General features: G+C 38.4%; 1 protein-coding gene across 2 annotated transcripts in view; it reads right to left on the bottom strand.

Annotated features, from left to right (window-relative positions):
• Nucleotides 1–205: 205 nt before the first annotated feature.
• Nucleotides 206–23895, bottom strand: part of LOC102921033 (zinc finger protein 431) — an 89170-nt gene continuing 65480 nt past the window's right edge. Inside the window, exons 4-6 of one of the 2 annotated variants that reach the window (XR_013046944.1) lie at nucleotides 2116–2209; nucleotides 1220–1351; nucleotides 206–409 (exon numbers count right to left, since the gene is read on the bottom strand). Coding sequence is in view for 1 of the 2 variants with exons in the window: in XM_042269779.2 (XP_042125713.1) it covers nucleotides 374–409; nucleotides 2116–2209 (130 nt within the window). In the remaining variant the exon portion in view is untranslated. The remainder of the gene's footprint in view (nucleotides 410–1219; nucleotides 1352–2115; nucleotides 2210–23895) is intronic. The other variant, XM_042269779.2, reaches the window with a different exon arrangement.

Genomic DNA, 23895 nt, shown 5'->3' with positions numbered 1-23895 from the left:
TACCCTTAATGGCTAAAGCACTTAGTGCATGGTTGACATTTTTTACTCCCCTTCCCATATGAGTTTTTTTTTGTTTCTTTAAAGAGAACTGGAAGGACTCAGAACTTTGCCACAATGATTGCATTCATAACATTTTCTGAGACTGTGAGTGCAAAGTGATCCAGTATAGACAGACATATTTCCATATTCCCTGTAATCATAAGGGTTTTCTCCAATGTGAGTTTATTGATGTATTCCCACTGAAGTTGGAAAATCAATTCATTGTAAATTTGTGTCACAGTCATCATGCCTTCTCATAGTAGGGACTACTACATATCTTCCAGTTGTTCTGAGAGAGACAGAAGTACAATGTTTTTTTCCATACCCCTTATGCTCACATGGCTTGTATCCAGAGTGACAGACGATGTACCTGGTAAAGTAAGAATAAAAAAAGGTTTTACCCTTGCATTCACATAGTCTAATATCTTGTGCCTCATACAGATGTTGATATTGATTCAGGTTTCTACACCATGACAACCTCATTGTCTCTCATGAAGTGCTCCTCTCACTAAACTATGGTAAGTCACTCACTTCAAGTATATGAGGAACACTACTTCTAGTTTTAAAGATTTGCTTATAAAATGTCTTGGGCATATAGTAATCCCCTTATCATTCATATATATATATATATGAATAACATGATAGGAATTGAATGGACAGTTCTATAACATGCTACTCATAGGGCTATGCTTAAAATTGTGAAATCCTTTATGGCATTGTTTCCTTGTCTTGCCCTTAAAGGAATGCTTTGCAAACAGTGCTCAGCTATTTGCACTTGGAGTACATGGATTTGTGAGAATATAATTATCATCACAAAGCTGTGCTCACGTACACTGATGATTTTCATTAAAAGTTCAGGGTACATTAATATTTCTTCAGAGGTACATATGTATCAGCTTGCACATAAAAATGACCTTCCATTTCTTCCTGAACTTTGACAATGTGCCTCAATATTGTGGTGTTCCAATTTGTACCCTAAAATACAGTATCAGAAACTGTATGCAATGTATTACTGGAAATTGGGCACGGTTGAGTTTACTGTCTTTCGTGAATCTTAGAACCATTCCTGATTTACTCACTAGATTCTCCCTCTTTCATGTTCATAACCACAGAAGAGCACCAATCTCCAAAAAGTCTTGTCTTCTTATATTAAAAAGTGATGGAAAGCTTACATCCTTACCCTTAGATGTGAGGTTCCAGTAGATTTCCAGCATCACATCTTTGTAGAGACTCTTTTGGGAAGGGTCTAACAAAGCCCATTCTTCATAAGTGAAGTTCACATGCATATCCTCATAAAGAATTGCATTGTATCCTAAAATATCCCATATATATGTGCATATATATATACATACATAATAGAAATATTGAGACTGATACACTTCATTGACAATATATTTACATAATTCTTTGTGCTGGATAAGCTCTATGACACGGGTCATTAATAGAAAGTGAAGCCACTACCTCATTTTAAAAGAAAACAGAAAAGGAGAATGACACCTTCCATTTGCATGCTCACCAAATAGAATATGTCATTCCAGGAGAAATGCCTAGTAATATATACAGAGAGACATGCGAAAAGAGTAATACTATTTAGAATACATCCACAAAATTTTATTACAATTGTTAACTTCAAAAAAGTATTGACAATATGGGCAGAACTTTAATCCCAAATCTCAGGAGTCAGAGACAGGTGAAATGCTGTGATTTCCATGATAGCCTGGTCTATGTAGATATTTCTGGGACAGCCTAATGTACATAGTGAGACCCTATATGAAACAAATAAACAAAACTAGCAAGCAAACAAAAAATAGAAAGCACTCAGTGCTCACTCACAATTCCTCCATAGAATTTAACATTCACTCAAATTCTGTACTTTTCTAACATAAACTGCAATGATTCCTTTAAACTACGAGGCTAATAATTCCTAGGAAGGAAAGTATTTTTAAGAAGTTACTGACTGACAGTTCAACAAGTTTTCAAAAAATTAGTAAAGAAAATGCTGATCCTAAAATAGTAAAACAAACAACATCAACAAAGGGATGAAGTATGTAAAGATGGCTCAAAACATAAGATCACCTGTTGCTTTAGAAGAGGTCCTAGATCAGTTCCATTGAGGTTTTCAACTATTCCTGTCATCAGGTCAAGAGAATCCAATGCTCTCTTCTGATTTCTGTAAACAATTGGAAGACAAGCCATAAACACCCGTGTGTGTGTGTGTGTGTGTGTGTGTGTGTGTGTACACACATACATATGCATATATGTGTGTATGTATGTATACACACACACACACATATATATATATATGCAAAAGATTTACACATTTGAAAACAATTTAAAACTTTAAAAGCATACACAAAGTTAGGGACAACAGTAGATACCTGTAATTCAGTGATTAAGGAGATCACTACTAATTTCATGAATGCAAGTATTCTTGGTCTGAAAAATGACACTCAAAAGTCATGAGGTAGATAAAGTTCAGCACCTGCTTGACATGTACAAATACCCAATTAAGTCAATGAAAAATATAAACATAAAATTATCAGACAAGAAAAATTAATTATCAAGGAAAAGCAATTGTTTCTATTTTACATTATTTAGGAATTGGAGTCTCTAATGGTGTTGATGGTGTGGTTACATGAGAAGGAATGGGGCTGCTTATTATCAACCATACAAAGAAGTGTGGTGATGGTATAAACACTCAAAGTCCTTCCCCTGAAAAGACTCTTCCTCCTAAGGGTTTCATAAGTCACCAATGAAGACCACAAACCTAAGACAAATTTTCAAATACAGCACAGTATCTGGAAGTTTTTTCATTCAATCCTCTATATTTGAGACAGATCATGATAGGCTCACAGTCAAATCATGATGCAAAGTTCATTTAGCCTAATTTCAAAGATCCCTATATTTTCTAACTGTCCCAACATTGTTCTAATGTTTAAAGTTTCTTCTGACACTCAACTCAATCTCTGGACTATGATATCTTGTAATGTCAAAACACAAATTTTATATATACCCAACATGTAATGACACAAAATACACATTTCTCTTTCAGTGAATTAAGAAAATACTGGAAGAAGACAAGTATGAAACCCTATAGGGCAAACACCAAATCCTGCAGCTCTATGTCAGCCACCTGGGGTTTTAGTTTCACAGGGCTTAGTTGGTTCTTCCTCACTGCAACACCTCATACATCTCTCTCTTTGGCTACTTCCAAATCCTACATGAATCTTTCATTGCAGGTGTCTCAAAGCTTAGGTATATCAATATATTCTTACCTGAAAATGCAACTCAGACTTCATTTCATGGCTTCATGCAAGGAAGTCTCATAGTCTCCTCACTGAGGTGAGGCCCCCAAGTTCTAGACCCATCACTAAGGCTGTAGGTTATTATTATCGAGACAGGTGTCCTGTAGCCCCAGGTGACATTGAATGCCTTGTTTAACCAAGATAGTCCTGAACTTAACCTTCCTTCCTTCATTTCCAAGTGCTAGGATTATCAGCTTCAGGGCTACAGTTTTTAAAGTGGTTAGAGCAGAGTTACCTCATTAAATGACACAAAGAAAACAGGGATACATGAGATTTGACCATTATTGTCAAAGGGAAAAACAGGTGCAAATGCCCTGAGGTGATAATGTGCTTGACAACCCAAAGCACTGCAACATGATTAAAGCAGTATCAGCAGAGAACCATGAAAAACAATGGACTTGGGAGGACTTGATGTTACAACGAACTTGATTTGTCAGGCCTTTGGTTTTGAGAATAAATAATGTGTATAGTAACATGACCTAATTTGTTGTTTAGATCTCTGGCACATTACACATGGTTCAGTGGTTAAAGAAAACTGCTGGATTTTTCAGAGGACCCAGGTTTGATTACATGCTACCCAATGGACACTCAGTGATCAGTAACTCTAGTTCCAGAGTAATTAATGCCTTTTCTGACATTCTCAGACTGCAGACATATACATGGTACATGGACATACATGCAGGCAAACACCCATACATATACCATAAAACAATAATTTACAAAAATAAAAAAGGTCTGACTGCTGAGTTAAAACATAAATGTTTGAAGAACTAGAGATTTTTGGATGAGATTAGAATAAGTTCAAAAGGGCCATAGGAAAGGCAAAGTGGTTACCAGCACTTGATGCTCCTCTAAAGAACTTGGGTTTGGTTTCCAGTACCCAGGTTGTTACACAAAAACACCCCTATCTCTATATTTCTAGGTCTAGGAGATCTGAAACTTTTCTGGTCTCCATAAGACCAGGTATACCATCTGTACATAGGCATATAAGCATGAAAAACATTTATACATAGCAAAATATTTAAAATTCTATTAAAAAGAAAAAGATTATAGGACCTGAAGATGTAGCTCAGTTGGAAGCATACTTGCCTAGCATGCATGAATCCCTCAGTTCTATTCCTATTCCATAAAGAGGACAAGGATAGTGTGGTGGTTTGAAAGAAAATGGCCCTCAAAGGAAGTGGCAATATAAGGAGGGGTGGCTTTGTTGGAGTAGGTGTCACATTTTTGGTGTGTCATTGTGGTGGTGGGCTTTGAGGTCTCATATATGCTCAAGATACCACCTGGTGTCCCAGATCATTTCCTGTCCCCTGCAAGATATAGGACTCTCATCTACTTCTCCAGTACGATGTCTGCCTGCACACTTCCATGTCTGAGCATGATGATAATGGACTGGCTCTTTGAACTGTAAGTGAGCCATCCCCCAAAAGTGTTTTTCTTTATTAGAATTACCATGGTCATCGTGTCTCTTCACAGCAATAGAAACCCTAAGACAGATAAGGGTGCCTGTCATTCCAGCACTTAAGAGGTGGAGGTAAACTGATCAGATTTTCAAGGTCATTCTTGGGTTCATAGGGAGTTTGAGGTCAGCCTGGGCTATGAGACTCTGCCTCAAGAAAAAAGAACACAAAATGAGTCACAAAAGAATATCCCAGGAAAGAGAAGAACAAAGCATTTAGGATTCATATCAAAAAGGAGTTATGAAAGATCACAAATCTGGAATAAATGTTGATTTCATTCATAGTCAAAAGAATTGGCAATCTGAGGGTGGGAATTGAAATTGGTCCTAAGCAAACTTCATATGCACACTTACCACTGAGCAAACTTTCCAGCCTATTTAAACTGTTCAAGTACAACTACAATGTAGTTTTGGCTTCTGAATGTTATTACCAGAAGACATATACATGTTTATCTTGGAGGAAGAACACTTTTAAAATGTCCCAGCAATGGCTGCATTTAAAGGAATTAGAAATTTATTTTTTCACAAGCAACAGTTAACAATTAAATGAACAATCTTTCTTTGTCAAATTATTTCCATTATATCCCTATATAATTATATATGGCTCTGAAAATAAAATATTGAGTATTAGGCTAAGGACTGTAGCCTGCAGAACAGAGGTCTCACTAAAATTTAGCTTTTAGTGAAATGTCTTTGTCAGGTAGATATGGAATCCTGACATCTGTCATCATTAACAAGGATGTGGAAACAAGAGAATTTGGAGTTCAAGGCCAGTCTTAGCCCATTGAGATCCTACCTAAAAAAGTTTCTCTAAGTGACACATAAAGGTGCCAACTGATTAAAGGGAGTTGTAGGAGAAATAGAGAAATAGTATCACCTAAAAGCATTTCATGCCGGGCGGTGGTGGTGAACGCCTTTAATCCCAGCACTCGGGAGGCAGAGGCAGACAGATCTCTGTGAGTTCGAGGCCAGCATGGTCTCCAAAGCAAGTTCCAGGAAAGGTGCAAAGCTACACAGAGAAACCTCCGTCTCGAAAAAAACCAAAGGAAAAAAAAAAGCATTTCATTTTCATTGTATTAATTATCTCTTAATCATACAAATTCATAAGTTGAGTTATGCATCACTAATTGAACCAGGTTAGCATTAGACTTTTTGTCTCTGACACCAAAATACTAGGATGAGAAGTGTGAGCTCTTATGCTCCATTAAAAAATATACTTATTAAATTCATGTATAATACAGAGATATATGGCAACTTCTAGGAGAAGGACAAAAATAAAGTGAAAGTGACAGATTAGTTTTAAAATATTTTAACACTTGCCAATGGAAAGTCTAACCATGAAACAGTCATCACCATTGGGTCTACTGGAGGCAAGAAAAACTTTGCACTTTATTTCTCAAGGACATACTGTAGAATTTGCACATAGTGTGCCCAGGTGAGATCTTTGTCCTACAATAAGGAAATTGTTTTGTGTTTTTGGACCAAGGTCTCATTCTGTGTTCTAATCTGACCTCTAGCTAGTGGTGATCTTCCTGCTTCAGCTTTTCAAATGCTGGTGTTACAGGTGTTCGCCACCATGATTGACTGAAGGAAATTTGGTGTAAAAACTGACTCAGTAGTACATTATTTGCCTACCATTTGTGAAGCACTTGGGTTTGATCTTTAGCTCACAGGAGCTCATTACTGTGGCTTTATTGCTCATCCAAATGCCCATAAGCATATAAAATGTCTGTTAGTGTCTTCAAACCAAAATTAATCAAAAGAGATGGGGAATGACAGTATATAGTCATCAAAGGAAAAGTCCACCATGATGATGTCTCAATTCCTAACATCAATTCTCCAAACACAAGGGCACCCTCATTTGAAAAAAGAAACACTACTACAGCTTAAATTGAATACTGACCTTCACACACTGATAGTGGAAGATGTCAATACCACACTTTCACTCATGGAAGGCAATATAGACAAAAACTAAAAAGAGAAATACTGAAGCTACCAGACATTATAAACCAAATAGGCCTAAGTAATATTTACAGAACCCTTCACTTAAACACTAAAGAATACACCTTCATCTCAGTCCTGTAACATGTTCCAGACCTTAGAAGGACCCCAGACTTTAGCACAACTGACTTATGATGGAAATATAATACAGGCTGTAAAACTGAGCATATATACAACACCACCTGCCAAAACTAAAAACAAAAACATAGTCTATCAAAGTCCAAATTTATGCCAAAATCTATAAATGAGCTAACTTTGCTGTTTAGGTTCTATAGTTCTGCTTCTGGCTATCTGTTCTTGTTAACTGAAGTATGTCAACTCAGAATGTGATTTTTTTTGCGCATAAAAACTCATCCTGAAAGAGGCATGGGGCTACATTGGGAACACAAACCTTCAGTGTAGTTCCAGGCTGGTTAGTAAAGACATTTTATTGGCTGAAATCCATGCCTGAACAGTATTCTCTCATGAATTTCCACATTTCTGGATATCCTACTGAGTTCACAGAGACCAGACCACAGAACACCAGGTATCTCAGGGAGGAGGAGGAGTGCATGCTCAGGTGACTACTAGGGGGTATCCAACTACAGATATTCCAGGTCCCCAAGGGTCCTAGTTAGGATTTTATTGCTATGAGGAGACACTATGACAAGGTCAACTCTTATAAAAACTTTAATTGGGACTAGCTTACAGTTCAGAACTTTAGTCCATTATCATCACAGCAAGAACCATGATGGCATACAGGCAGATATGGTGCTGGAAAAGGAGCTGAGAGTTGTATGTCTTGATCCACAAGCAGAAGCAGCAGCAGCAGCAGCAGGAGACGGAGACACACAGATCTCAAAACCCACATTTACAGTCATTCATTTCCTCAACCATATCTACATCTACTCCAACAAGGCCACACCCCTAATAGTGCCAGTCCCTATGGGCCAAGCATTCAAACACATGAATCTATGGGGGGCCATTCCTATTCAAACCACCATATCCCATACCTTGGCCCTCACAGGCTTATAATCATAACATAATGCATTCAGTTCACATTCAAAAGTCCCCACAGTCTATAACACTCTCAAACTTGTTTAAAAGTCCACAGTTCAAAATCTCTTCTAAGGTTCATGTGCTCTCTTAACTGTAGCCCCCTGTCAAATCAAAATATAAAAGATCATATACTTCCAACATACAGTGGCACAGGATATACACTACCATTACAAATGGAGGAAAGGGTATCATAGAAAGGAAACACTGGACTAAGCAAGATTGACACCATTTGGGCAAAGTCCAAACTCTGCATCTCCATCTATGATGTCAAAGTGCTCTTCAGAATGCCAACTCCTTTCATCTGTGTTGACTGCAACACACATTTTTCTCTTGGGCTGGTTCCACTCCCTGTTAGCAGCTCTCCTTGGCAGGTATTCCACAGTTCTGCATCTCCAAATCTACAAGGCAATCCAGGCTTCACCTTGATAGCCTCTCTAGGACTCCATTCAAGGACACCTCTGTCACATGCTTGTGGCGCCCAGACATGGGACAAGAATTTCCACCCAAAACATGAAAAAGCTTTTAAAAAGGGTTCTAAAATGGAGCCAAGAGCAGCTTTCTAATTGTGTCTCTCAAAAAAGCTGTGATTCAGAGATGTTGAGACCAGAGGGCTTGAGTTACAGTATGGTGGGTTCGAGGCTTGTTGGCTGAAACACAGCATGGCAGATTCCTGCTGCAGTACACAGAGGCATCTCCAAGCCACACAGTACACTGCATGATGGATTTAGCTTTTGCTAGTACCATTTGAAAAAAAGGTTTCTGGGCTACATGCTGCTGGATGGAGGCATGGACCTACTGCCTCCCAGGGTCAATGAAGAGCATGGCTCCCAGAACTTGTGGTGAATTACCCCTGCCATGCTGGAAAGCTGAGGTGGGCAAAGCCAGCAGCCAACGCTGTTATTGTAGTCCTAATAATGCTGCAGTTTAAAGCAACAGATTCACAATAAAGCAGATTCAGATAAAATAAACCTCTAAATGGTTTACAATTTGTATAAAAAATATACATAGGCTTGAAAGAGAGAGAAAATATATAGACAGTTATATAAAGAAATAGAAAGTTTTAAAAAATAAAGTCTTTAAAAAGAAAGTAAAGGTAATATAAAAAATAAGCCATGTAAAGATAAAAATCACACAGAGAGTCTGGATTATATTGTCTTTGGGACTTTTGGTGCTTTCTTTTTTCTTTTCTTTCTTTCTTTTTTTCTTTTTCTTTCTTTCTTTTTTTTTTTTGGTTTTTCGAGACAGGGTTTCTCTGTGTAGCTTTGCGCCTTTCCTGGAACTCACTCTGCAGACCAGGCTGGCCTCGAACTCACAGAGATCTGCCTGCCTCTGCCTCCTGAGTGCTGGGATTAAAAGCATGCACTGCCACTGCCCAGCTGGGATTTTTAACTGTAGAAAGACATTTGATTGTAAAAGCTATTGAGTTAAGCCAATATATACATTTGTAATGGTATCTGGACTTCAAAGTTTATGTCTAAGGATATGATGCTTTGTAAAGATGTTCTGCTTTTGTTTCCACAGAAGATGAGAACCTGTGGATTGCTTCCAGACTAATATGATTTGACCAGCCAAGACCTTCTGAAAGGTCTCCAATGACACCATGGCCCAGATCATCCAACATCCAAAATCAACTTCAAGGCCACTGGCTCAGAGAATATAGCCTCACAGAATACTCCAGTCAGGACTTGACCATAATTCTAAAATTTTCTTTGTGTCCCCATAAGATTACCAGTACCCTCTATCAGCAGGAAGTAGCCTAGAAAACTATGCTCACATTCCCCAAAAATGGATTATGGATATTTGTCTTTGTTTAGGTTGTTGGTTACAAAATGTTTTTGGTCATAGTCAATCTCCTTCTAAAAGAATAAAGGGGGATATGATATAAAAATATAGGATAAATATTCTACATTGCTATAGGTTTTAGTTTATTGATACAAATTTAGAGTTAATTTTGTTATACTTTAGATGTATTTCTACTCTTGTTTAAGGTATTATGTTTATGTATGTAACTCATTTAAATTGTAATGGATAATTAAAATACAGATTAATAATTAGTCTATGATAGTCAAACTTATAGTCATGTTAAGTTTTCTAGGTATACACAGATATAATTCAATTACTAGGTAATCTTCAAACACTTCAAAGACATACAGAACATGACATTTAAAATCTTTTAAAAACTTAGACTTTCTGGACAGTGAGATATGTCTGTTCCCAGCAGCACTGATTTACTTCAAAGAGAAAGATGGGCATCGAAGACACTCCATATAGAGTTTATCTTCTTCTTGGCAAAAATAGCCATTTGGGCAAGAAACTGTTCTTGCCTGGACTGCTTGACAAAATGTTGTATCAACTGGGCATGCAAGACCCATAGGAAGGCGATCACTGAACTTTACAAGGTGAGATGGTCCTTCAGGTTCCTGCTTTGAAGAAGAAACTGCCAGACATTTCACAGAACACACACACACACACACACACACACACACACACACACACACACACACACACAAAATGATTGAGAGACTAAGCCTATGGGCTAAAGAATGGATGCCCCAACATTGCAGAAAAACTTTGGGTAACTGTCCAGATAGTCAGCTGTCTATGTCTTTCTGAATTTTTGAAGGTTGCTTACAATGCTCCTCTTGTTTACTTAGATAATATTATATTCTTCTGAGGTCTTTGATAAAGTTGAAGACTAGATAGTTATACTTTTCCTTGGTTATGAAGCTTAGCTGAGTGTTATCATGCCCTGAAGTTGCCACTGTCTTTATTCTATTTCTTAATCTGTTTATCTCCCTGAAAATAGGACATAGCCCCATTCTTCTTCCTGGTGCCCCCTTTCTCTTCAAATTGTACATTTTTAATTTTTCATTGTTCACCATGCTCCTTTTCATTATAAATCATCATAAGAGTGAAGACTAGTAACCACGCCACAAAGTCAATCTAGACTGTTTTGGGATTTCCTCTGCCAAAGAAATTAATCCAAAACCTTTCACTTTAGCCACAGGCAGACTCTTAGGACAAGGGCAGAAATCATGCACATTCTTCACCAAAATATAACAAAACCAGTTTCTTGGCAATATACTAACATTCTTCTCTTCTCAAACCTCTTGATCCAGGCACCCACAGTTCAAATCACACCTCATCACCACTGACCTCCATGCTCTAACTATGATGGTCTATTAAGCAGCTCTTAAAGCATTCCATTGCTTCCCTAACTCAAAATCCCAAGGTTCAAATTCCTTCAAACAAAAACACAGTCAGACAAATCACAGCAATAGCCCAATCCCTAGTACCAATGTCTCCATTAACTGGGGTTTTATTACTGTGAAGAGACATCATGACCACAGGAATTCTTGGAAGGGAAAACATTTAATTGTAACATTTAATTATATTTCAGAGGTTTAGTCTATTGTCATCATGAGAAGCATGGAAGCAATATTCTGGATAATGAGCTGAGAGTTCTACATCTTGATCAGCAGGCAGCAGAAGGAGACCAAAGCATATTAGACCTAGATTTAGCATTTGAGACTTGAAAGCCTACTACACATTGACCCACTTCTTCCAACAAGGCTGAAGATGTTTCCTAAACCTCTGTACAAAAATTGGTGAAATGGCTTTTTAATATTTTTAACACCTGAAAGGAGACAGCTGACCCTTCTCAGCAGGTTCAGTTACAACAGAAGGCTGTGCTCCAAGTTCATGCCCTGGCAGCTGCTCTGAGGCCATTGGCACCCCCTCAGAGGGAACAGGGGAAGTCCACAAGGGTCCATCCCACCAGGGCCCAGCTAAAGTCAAGTCCACCAGGGGTCTGCTTCAAATACGGGGTCAGGAAGGCCGTTGGTCCTGATGCTGCCCTAATCCTCAGCTACAAACAAGGACATACCCTGTCTGCCGGCAGCCTGGCCACTGGAAGTTGGAATGCCCCCATGCAGGCTCATCCTATATGCCATGCCACAGAGGTCCAGCTCCATCAGCACAGGCATCTAAGACTCTTCCAGCCTTTGAGCTCCTCAACCTGGCAGAGGACTGATGGCACCCAGACTCAAGGACTCCCATCACCCTTGCCAAGCCAATGGTAATGCTCCAGGTAGCAGATAAGTCCACCATGTTCCTGGTGGGCATGGAGGATAATTTTTCTTTCTATCTTGACCTTTTACTCAATACCACAGTTCCCTTGCCAATTTCTGTCACAGGGGTGGATGGGACTCCCTCCTTTCTGCCTAAGACCCTGCCACTCCCTGGCATTCTTGCAGGATGATTCCTCTTACACTCTTTTATAACCATACCCATTTGTCTGATATATTTATTTGGCTGCTGTATCCTCAGGCAATTTGGGGCCCCCCTCTTCTTGGCCTTCACATTCTCTTTCAACTCCCATCTTCTTTCCTTAATTGCCTCACAGGTCTCTGCAACCCTTCTCCCTATCCCTTCTTCCTCTGATACCCCTTCCAACTTCTGCCTGGAGATCTGTGGGGGCCTTACACTTACCCCGGCCTAGTCTCCTAGACCAGCCTCACACAGATCCCTATTTCACTATCTTTGTTAATGGAAGCTCCTTTATAGACAGATCAGGACACTGCCAGGTGGCTTATGTGTTAGTCACTTCCACTAAAACAGTTGAAACAACCAGCCTGACAGTGGGGATCTCTTCTCAAAAAATTGCCTTAACTAGAGCACTCCAAATAGCTAAGAGTCAATGGGCTAACATGTATACCAATTCTAAATATGCCTTTTTAGTAGCACTTACCCATTCTGTCCTTTGGAAAGAAAGTGTCTTTCTCACTACCAAGGGCACTCACATTGTCAATGGATCCCTTATAGCCAAGCTCTTGGAGACCCTCCAGCTCCCTGCAGAGGTATCCATAATCCACTGCTGGGGACATCAGTGCTCCAAGGACCCATTAGCCTTAGGCAATGCCAGAGCTGACTTGGTAGCCCAGTGACCAGCCTCCAGGCCCACTGGATCAATAGTACATGTATTGTTTTTGAAACCCTCCTATCAGTCCTGTTACCAAACAGAGGAGAGAAACAAACTACTGAATAAAGGGGCCACACAGACATAAGATGGATGGTTCTACATAAACAAATGCCTCATCCTCTCTCAGGATCAGGCACTCTCCATCATTTCAGATATCCACCAAACCTTACATATATATAGGCCCCAAGGCTTTGTTCCACTTCTTAGAGACCCTCTTTTATCCCACACATCTTTGAGCCCATATTTTATCAGTCTACTCCTCCTGACAGATGTGTGCCAATGCTAACCCACAGGGGACCCTCCAGACACACCTGATATAGCACCAGTTCCAAGGACACCAACTGGTTAAGGACTGGCAAGTTGACTTCACCCACAGGCTCATTCACAAAAAACTCCACTGTCTCCTAACTCTTACTGACAATTTTACAGAATGGATAGAGGCATTCCCCACTTCCAGAGAAACAGCAGATGTGGTGGTCCAGGATCATCAAGCTCATGTCTAAAGCCCTCAATATCTCCTGGAAACTCCATATCCCCTACTGCCCACAATCCTGAGGAAAGGTGGACAGGGCCAATGGACTCATCAAACAACAACTCAACAAGCTTTCTATTGAACTCAACTTTTCTTCACCCTCCCTCCTTTCCACTGTACTTACCCAGATCCAGGTCACTCTACACTCTCATATAGGCCTATCTTTTGAGATGCTTTACATAGGGCCATTCTTCCTTAGCCACCATCTCTTGGCCCTCCATTGGCCAAAGACCTACCCTACCTTTCCCTCCTATGATCCTTTCTCCATTCACATGCTGACAGTTATCTCCCTGACTCCATGCCAAGAGAACCAACTGCTCCTGAGCCCACCCCACTCTCCCTGGGGAACCAGGTACTCCTCAAGAAATTATCTTCTAAGTCTCAAGAGCCCTGGCAGGCAGGACCCTACACTGTGATCCTCACTACCCCTTCAGGTGCCAAGATCCTGGGACATCAGTGCTGGTACCATCTTTCCAGGCTCTAGCAGGCACCTACCCATGATGAATGGTTTGTAGAGCAAGTGAGACCCTCCACCCTCTGGTTTTTCAGAATGTCTCAAAGAGAGCCATGATGGTCAGCCTATCTACTCTTCTGTCTTGCTCATTTGCCTTTGTCTATTTTGTCTTATGTGCTATATTTTCCCTCAAAATGTTCATGTTTTTTAACCCAAAGCCATAGCCTTTGCTATGACACCAAGGTGTCAGTCAATCTGTTCCAGCTTGAATAGGCACCTACATATTTCTGGGGAAAGAGTATTGCTACTGTATCAATGAATCTGGCCTGGTGGAATCTAATATTGATTCACTTCAGAAATTGTTTTAAGACCTTTGCCAATACAACCAGGACACATCTCCATTCCATTCTTTCTGGCAATCTTTATTCTTCCCATAGCTATCCCCATTCATATGGCCAGGGGGAATACTCTATTTTTTCCTCTAAGCATCTTGCCTTCTCTGCTTCCTCCCATAATGGATATCTGAGGTCTCCAGAGTGGCAGTTAATGGAATGCTTCTTCACCCCTACCTCCTGCTGAGCACAAGCCCTCTGACTCATGACTCCCCTCCCCACATCATCACAAGTCAGAAGTAGTGAGATTTGAATCAGTACCCATGTCCCCCAAAGTGTTGGGATGTTCAGCTGGAACCTCCAAATCACTCCTGCTTGATTCAGAAAGCACCATTCCTCTCTCTCCAGACTCCACCCTCTCAAAGAATCCGAAAAAAGTAAAGGTGCCAAAAGCCAAGTTCTGTATTCTTGAAGGCTGCAGCAGCTCCTCCCCTAAAGTTGCCAGGAGCCCAAGTCCCTATCTAACGTGCTCAGCTTTTGACCATACTTGGGCACAAACCTGGCTTATGGCAGACATGTCATCACCCCTCGCCTACAGGCTATATAAGTTCCCTACTTTAGTTTGGGTGCACGACTAATCCAGCCCCAATCTCTGGAGCTGAAGGACTCTCCCAGGAGTTGCTTTGCTCAAATATATATATATATTTGCTTTTTCAATTCAGCATGATCTGGCTTACTCTGTCAGTGAAGAAACCTATTATTACAATACAGAAAACCTATTAACCCATATGGTGGGGGACCAAAAAGGGCATAGCAGGGAGAGAGGACACTTACTAAGCAGGGGAGGAGAGATGGATGGTGAAGTAAGGTGGATGGAAGGTGCAGCTGAAGAGGCAGACTCGAGTCAAATGTGAAAGGTGGCATGACAGCAGAAGCAAATGATCCATACATATCTTAGGGGAGTCAAATCAGCAGCTTGGTTCAGAGCCACAGAGTTCCTTGGGGAGGGAACTCATTAAGTCACTCATGGATTTTACTGTTACACTTTGTCTGTTGTGTGCCACAATGAAAGAGATAGAAAGGCAGCCTCATGAAACAGCAAAGTCTTTATGAATCACCACACAATCAGAGTTGATGGTTGATCAGGCCTTCAGGACAATGACTGGGGAGCCTTACTTTTCCTTGACAGCCTTAAGCAGGGCAGAAACAGGGCTTATAAGCATAAAAAACCATAACCATTTGTTGCCACGTTACAATTACAATTTTCACCAATTAGGAGTCAAAGATTAGGGAATTTCCTTGTGTGTACCACCATTGTCAACTGACACAACATGAAAAATTTTAAGTCTAACCAATCATTCAATGTGTTGTTTCTGCTGATAGAAATAGACATAATATTTTAGAGAACTTTGGGGTATAACAGACCATTTCCATTGTCTAAGGAGGAGGTTTTTCAACTATTGTGAAGTTTCCAGCTCCCCTAGGGCTAGGAAACTGAATTTTATTTCACCCTACAGGTAAAATGGAATCTGAAGTCAAAATGGCAGTGCTTAGTACAAGGTGCTTTTGCCTGCTCCCTTGTATGGTGGTATTTTGTTTGTACTGAAATGTGATTTTAATTGTATGTTAATAAATAGAGTTGCTTGGAGGTCAGAGCTAATAGCAAGCCATGGCAGAGCTGAGCATTCGTGGTGCACGCCTTTAATCCCAGCACTTGGTAGAAGAGCTAGGTAGATCTCTGTGTGGTCAAGGATACAGCCAGCATTGGAGACATACACCTTTAATCTCAATACCATAGAAGACCTGAAGGGCTGTACATACAGGCAGTGACGAGGCAGTCATGTGTTTGGGTTTACAACCAATGAGAAGGCAGAACAGAAAGACTATACAAAGACAAATACACAGGAAGTAGGTCTATTTCGGAGAGGTAGGACCACTGCAGGAGGAAGGGTAAGGTTCTAGCTCTGAGCTCTGACCTCTTGGCTTTCTTCTTTACATTGGTTCTGTGTTTCTTATTTAATAAGACGGTTGGTTACATCTATACCCTTGAGCATCAGATGAATGCCAAAAATAAATAAGAAAGAAAATGACATGACTGTTCCTAGGTGTGTTGGAGAAGAAAAAATTTATTGTAAATATGTGGGAGAACTTAGCCATAGACAGGGACATCTGGGAGATTCCAGAGTGGCTATGACCAGACTGAGCAGAGCCATGTGTAGAGGGGGAAGAGGAAGAAAGAGAGAGGGCAGAGGGAATTCAGTTGGAGCAGCCAGGAGGTCATAGGTTCAATGGAAGGGTGGGTGACCAAAATGTTTGGATTATATACTGAAGAGCCTCTTAATGAAGGTAAGCTAAACCCTTGAGATGCAGAGTTCATGGTAGGGGGTGGGGTATGCCAGCCATGTCCTGTAACAGGTAGGAACTGAGGGATGCTGGGAGAACCTGGTGGCCAGGTTTAGCTTTGATACATTAAATAGGCACCTCAGATATTTGTCCAGGGTTTGAAACTTAAAACTACTCTTATCTGTTTATGACTATTGAGTATTTAGATTTTTTTCTAAAATTCTTTTTGGGAAACTCTCAGTTAATTCTATAAAAATGTAACACTTGAAATAGAGCAGGTTATTAGCTTATTAAATAATGTGCCTGCTAAAGCAGTAGCTCATAGAAATGGTTTCTTACTGGTCAGCAGCACACAAAATTCTTGTTGCATTGAATGAAATGCTGGCAAACTGTTTATTCCACACTGGTCATAACTGGTAGGTCACAGTAACATATTACTAAGGAACTTTTAAAAACTAAAGATCTTTGTTCCAAGACAATATAAAAATACTCTGAGTATTGCCTACAGTTACATCTTAAAATACTAATCTGGGTATAGTGATACAAGCCTTTTATGACAGCATTAGGGAGGCAGAGGCAGGCAGACCTCTGAGCTCAAGGCCATCCTGGTCAATAAAGTGAGTTCCAAGACAATCCAGGGCTAAAAAGAGAAACGGTGTCTTGAAAAAGAAACAAAAATTCTATAGTAATTGCTTTTATAGATGGCTCTTGAAAAAGACAAACAGCAAATTTACACCCAGATTCTACATGATCCACAAAAAAGATTGTACCCACTCAGGGTTATAGAGAATAAAAGTATAATATTGCTGTAAACAATCAGTATCAGTTTTATTAGATGTTTCTCAGCCATTGAATATTTTTCTATATTTGTTTGTTGTTATTATTATTTTATATTTTCACTTTTAGAGATGGGGTTTCTCTGTGTACCAGACTGTCTTGGAACTCATAGAAATCCCCCTGCTTCTGCCTTTGCCTCCTGAGTGCTGGAATTAAAGGCATGCACCACCATGCCTGGCTGTCACTGAATCTTTTTACTGACTTTGGTGTTTATTTAAATTTGGATCATAGTTTTTTGGATGGACTGAAAAGAATCAAAGGCTTACAGTCATAATGGATAGCGTTGAAACTTCCGTTTGTGCATCTTTCTCCAAAATGGGTATGCTTCCTCCAAAATGGTTCAACATTAACTGATCTCATATATAAATTAGCACATAAAGGATATAGAGATGCACTAAGAGGAGAAAGTGATCTAACTTGAGAGAAAAAATATTGCAAATGGATTGTGAATGTAGAAAGGATATAGTAGAAGAAAACATTTGGAATGAGGTACTTGAGAATGGAGTCTAGTTCACAGAAAGTTGAAATGGATGGAACATGAGTAGTTTGGAGAGAGAAATGTAAAGGAGACAAAAAGTGGAACAAAGGACTTAATGTACTCTATCTGCTTCCTGCTTAATAATAATAATAAATAAATAAATCCAATCTTACTGAAGCATGAGAGCTGGTAACTCCATCTCTCTAAAAACACTAGCAGGAAAAACCTGCCATGAAGGAAAGCCAGAATCAGCTGAGACTGTTGTTAAAAGGCAGCATCTATAAAATGTATTAGTCTTAATGAGTCCCCTGCTTATTATTTTATCTACCTTTTAAACTATGGAGACAATAACAAATCTCCAAAATATTTTAGATTAGAATGGATTTTGTACAATGATAAATTCCTAAGAATAAAAAGATATATTCAAGTTAACAAAATCTAACTCTGTGTGTGTGTGGGTTTCCTCTTGTGGCAAGTTGTATCTTTTCTAAGGCAAAATTATTTCTGGCAGCATAAAACTACTATCTTTCAATTAGAAACTATCATTGTAATTTTGAAACTAGCTATACCTTAGTATGTATGGATATATATGTACCTATATTCATATATATATATATATATATATATATTCAAGTTTTAATTGTATTTATTTTTAGAACACAAAGGACATTCTCTTTGCATTTCCACCTGCTTTTTGCAAATAGCATTTAAATTTAAATCACTGTAATTCTTATGTGCCTTCCTCTTCCTCTCAAGTGTTGGAATTAAAGGTGTGTGCTTCCCAAGTTCTATTAAAAGAGTGAACTACTACTTGGCTACTAATTCCTTAAAACTGTTATTCTCATAAGATTGTCCTAGTTTAATTTGGTTCTCCATTTCCCCCTATTTTTTAGTATTAGGAGTGAACTTCCAAGTTTTTCCAGTGTGTAATCTATCATTTTTTGCTGATTTATTCTGAATTTATTTCCTGGAAGATTTTAATATTCTAGTCTTAAACACATCACCAATTTGCCCACGATTTCATTATTTTCAGACATTTTGTCTGTCTTGCCTGTATGAGCTAAACAGAATTTGATGTCCTCACTAAGTCTTTCTAAGTTTTGCCATTTCCAGTCATGTCTCCCATGACCAGATATCTTTGCCATTTAGCTGCCAGTTAGTGGTTTTCCAATTTGATGACCATTTAGCTATACCATTGTACATGCCCCATGAATTGGAGAAGATAGTGATTTTCCTATTGTTTTCCTAGTTGTTTGTCTTATAGCCAATAGTGCTGTGCTGATTTTGTGATTCCTTCCTCAGTAATGGCCATTCCATCCCCAGGTCTACAGGTGGCCACTTTCCATTTAGTTTATGTTCCATCTATGGTTGAAGAGTCATCAGTAAAACATGAATTTGCCAACTGTTGTGACCATTTAGTTGGCCCCCACAGTACAATATGTGCTTCTGTTGGGGGAGGGGTAACCAGTTTATAGATGGGGATTATGGGCAGCTGAGCTATTTCCTCAGTGCGGGAAAAGCACGGACTCTTTTGCTACCACATTCTGGTCACAAAGGAATACATTTCCACTGTAATACGTTTCCTTCCATTGCTAAGTCTGGAAAGGACTCTGCCTTCAAATGGATCCAATCCACCATTATAAGCGGCACCCTTATGAGCAAAGGGTAGTTGGCAATGACTGTATATAAGGTTCTCCATTGCTCATAAAATTTCCAGATTTGTTTCTTAAAGACAGAATATTCTCCCAATATGGAAATCATTTGTAATAGAAACCAACAGGCAAATGTTGATGGCTCCTTTTGGCTTTATGAAGAGTCCCCAGTTGCCAATTCACCAATAATTATGACATCCATAATTAGGGTATCATCTTGTTCAATATTGGTCAGGGTTGTGTAATACTGTAGAGGGATTTAAAAAAAATAACCTGTAAAAATGGCATGTGATTTCTTTAGTGCACAATCATACCAATTAGGAGCTATATCTGAGTTTTGTTCTTGGGTGGCAGGAATAAAGGCGTTCACCACCACCTTTTCACTGTAACACTAGAATTTAGAAAACAACTAACTTATAGAGATCTGGGTATCTCTGCTGGGATTAAAGGCATGAACTAAACCCACCCAGCTCAAAAAACTTATCTTAGCTCCAAATCACTCTAACTCTTAGAGATTTGGAAAACTAGTTTGAACTGTAGTAACCATTTGAACTTACTTAAAACATTCTAAAGTTCTTAACTGTGTTTTGAATAACAAACAATAAAATATCCTTTTATTTAAGGAGAAAGTTCAAAAGCTGATGTCCAAGATGGTGTGGGCCACATGACAATTTACAGTCTAGCATTCTAACATGGAATTAATAAAAGTAGTTTAAAAAATTTATATCTTGCCAGTAAGGCAAGAGTGCCCTTGGTAAATTATTGCTAAAAATTATTATTATAGCTTATTTTTAATTATTTCACATCTGATCAAGTGAAAGACATTTGTTAGCCTTTTAAGGTTAGTTTGGTTTGAATGACCTCCCTGTCTGATGAACTATCACCTCTTCTCATTCAGGAGGTCTCTCCTGTTTGAATCTAATCTTTATCAATCTTGATGGTATCCACAGCTTATTTTATCCTGTAGAAACAAAAGCAAAACCTCTTCCCCAATGTAACACATATTCCAGTTTCCATTCTGAGGTCAACACATCTTTAAAATATACAGGCTGTTTGAATTCAGCAGGGTTTTTTTCATATCTAATGTCTCTCTGAAGCTGTTGTTCCTCCCTCATTAGCATTTAAAAAATTAAAATTAAAACAGAGTTGTGTCACCTACTCCTATGTGTTTGACAAGCACATCTTTTCAAGTGCAATTAGATCTTTCTATAACTATTTTGTAGGATTATCTGGTATACCTATGATATGTTTTATGTTGCAATATTTTCATTTTACTAGAGACTTTTGCTGAAGCATTGTCAGTCTTAATTTGGTCAGGTATCCCCATAATGGCCATGACTTCTAATAAATGAGTAATTATGGAATCAGCCTTTTCAGAACTTAAAGCATTTGCCTATTGAAATTCTGTGTATATATATCTATGGTATGGTGCACATACTTTATCCAAACTCTGAAAAAATGAAACACGTTCATTTGCCAAATTTCATTTCCTTGGGCACACTTAGATTACTTCCTGCAAGTAATGGAGTTTGGATATACAGGGAACAAATAAGTCATTTCCTTATAATTTCCTTGTCTATTCCTTTGCTATTAACATGGTGTTTTTTTTTTTTTACAAAATTCTGAGACTTCTAGCACATTTCTTATTAATAGCTGATCAATTTCATCATTACCTCATGCTATAAGGCCAGTAGACCCCTATGGGATCTGATATGTGTTATGTGTTATGCTACTCATAGCAGTTGAATGACTAGCAAAGTTAATATTGAATCACCTGGAATAAATTTAGTTGTTTCAATATGTAAAACAACTCTTTCTGAATATTGAGTGTCAGTAACTATATTAAGAGAGTCAGGAAAATATAATAATAATACTATGAGAATGGCATACAGCTGTGGTTTCTAACTGAATCCTAAGGACATTGAGCCACATATTTTTCCTGAATTACAGCCTGCCTCTCCTAATTTATTTGATTAGTAGAGAACACAGGTGCTCCAGAAATTAGTGTCCTTTTTATTATACAAGTCCCTTATACTATTTACTATTAGTTCTTTTTATAAACTGAAGTCTCTTGCTTTTGGGATATTTGTTGTTAATCTCTCCCAAAAACTTACAGCAAACTCTTTGTCAATGTTCATTTTCTGTCCATAATGAGGAAATTTCAGCATGAGTAAAATCTACCACAATTTCTGTTGGTCCTATTCCTGATCATTGATGAAGTCTCATTTTTCCTTTCAGAATCAATTCAGAAACCTTTTCTACATAGGTCTGTAGTTTTGGACTCTGTGTGCTAAAAATATCCTTTCTAAGATATTATCTTCTCTCTGTGTAAGAATTCCTGTGAGAATGAATAGAAGGCAAAATAACTAAAATTCAGTAAAGCTTTGGGTCCATGTGATCCACATGTGCATCCTGTAATTTCTTTTTTTACAAGAGTCAATTCTCTCTCAGCCTCAGCCGTTAATTTTCTCAGACTATTTAAGTCTTTATCACCTTGTAAGATTTGAAATAAATTACTTAGTTCTTGAGTGGCTATTCTAATTGTAGGCCACAGACTGTTAATACCTTCCAACAATTTTTGAAAATATTAAGATTTCATAATTGATCTCTCCAGATTTTTACTTTGTGTAAACTTATCTTATATCCTAAATAATTCATTGGATCTCCTCTTGGTATTTTTTGGGATTAATTTGTGATCCCCAACAAGGCAAAATTCTGTATAGGAGAGTAAGGCATGTACGCACAGAATATGGAAAGATCCTCGGGAATAGGCATTGTGCTAACTATTGAGAGTAAGTTCTCTGGACACCAATCATATAAAATCAATGATAAGATCTAGTATATTCAAATGGGGGAAATGCAATGTAAAATAATGGATGGAAAGATCTATCTTTTACAATACATAGGAACTTATATTGGTGGAAGAAGTATGGTATCATGAGATGAGGAAAGAGTGCCTTATCAAAGTCTGCCTTTTACAGAGATTGAGACATAAGGGCCTCTTATAGAAAAGAGAACTTTAAGCAATCATATCTTGCAGACATGAAAGAAATGTCTGGGTTTGAAAATTGTTGTCCTTAAAGCATCGTGCCCATGTCTATTACTTTTTAACTTTATAACTGCAAGTAGCTGCCAGGTGACATAAGCACAGCGAGAACAGGATGTGTCTGGTTCAATATTTAGTTAAGCCTGCAAAAATGCTGAACTCTGTGCCTAGACTAAGGTTATATAGGGGGTGGGAAGATGTATTTGGGAAAGCATAAAGGGGAACTATGGAGGCTTTCATAATAATTATGATGCATTCCTTAAAATATACTCTATTTCTTAAAAGTCAAAAATAGGAGGCAATAATAAAAACTGTTTCTGTAAGCCTGGTAGAAAAAAAACACTGTTTAAGTATAAATAAAGATGGTCAAAACTATTTGGGGTCACTTGAGTCAATCTACCTGGTGGTCAGAATTTTTCTTTACATCAATACCCCATCCTTGCCTAAGGACCTGAAACCAAGCTGTAGGTGGGCCCTGGCAGATAGGGAATGATTTAATCAAATTTAATATTGGAGACTGCAGGAGGCCTATCAGGGCATTTCCCAATGGCAAATAGTTTTCCTGACTGTCTTTTGTTGATCTAAATTTATTAGTCCAATGCTGGCTTTTGCCCTACTTTCTGCATATTCCTCAAGACTATGATCTTCCTTGTGGATTATCTCTAGAAAAATCGCTGTTTCTAGGAATACCTTGGCTACAGTCCCTTTTCAAATGACCTTGACATTTTGATAGTTTTTAAACTATTAGAAATTATTTCTCCTTTCAGAGTAGCATCATAAACATTATATCCAACACCAGCCACATTTCTTGTCTCTTCATCTATTGCTACTGATCTTGCCTCTAAAGGTGTAATGACCCTTTTGCATCCTGAATTAGAATTTTCAAAATCCAAAGATTTGATAAATATTTGTTTGGCTTCTCATCTTTTACTATTCTATTTACAGCTAAAAATCTTTGTAAAAAAAAAAGTGATGACTTCTATTGGGCCTTGTATAGTTTTAATAAATAATTCAGACCTCTCTCCTGATTCTTCAACCTTTGTACAAGCATTTAAAGCTGCTAAAGGATGTAACACCAACCTGTAATCACCAAATTCAATCTGCCTTTGTAACTAAACTTATTGACCTTCATCTAAGAACTGATCTTGGGAAACATTAATACCTCTTCACTGTTTTATGACCTTAGCTTCCTCTTTCCATTATCTTCACCACTGTAACTGAGGATCAGCTTTCAAAATTGCTTTTGACAAATCTTTCCAGTTTTGGAGGTTAATTCTTTTCTGAGTTCCCATGAATTTATCTCTGCATCACATAGGGTGAATGCATACCATATGAAATGACTACTACATTAAATCTCCTCAAATTTAATATTTCTATAGGACTTCATTTAACTTCTTC

This window comes from Peromyscus maniculatus, chromosome 22, assembly GCF_049852395.1.
Source record: "Peromyscus maniculatus bairdii isolate BWxNUB_F1_BW_parent chromosome 22, HU_Pman_BW_mat_3.1, whole genome shotgun sequence".
NCBI classification, from domain to species: Eukaryota; Metazoa; Chordata; class Mammalia; order Rodentia; family Cricetidae; genus Peromyscus; species Peromyscus maniculatus.
The sequence above is the reverse complement of the archived record's forward strand: the minus strand, read 5'-3'. Positions and strand labels throughout refer to the sequence as shown.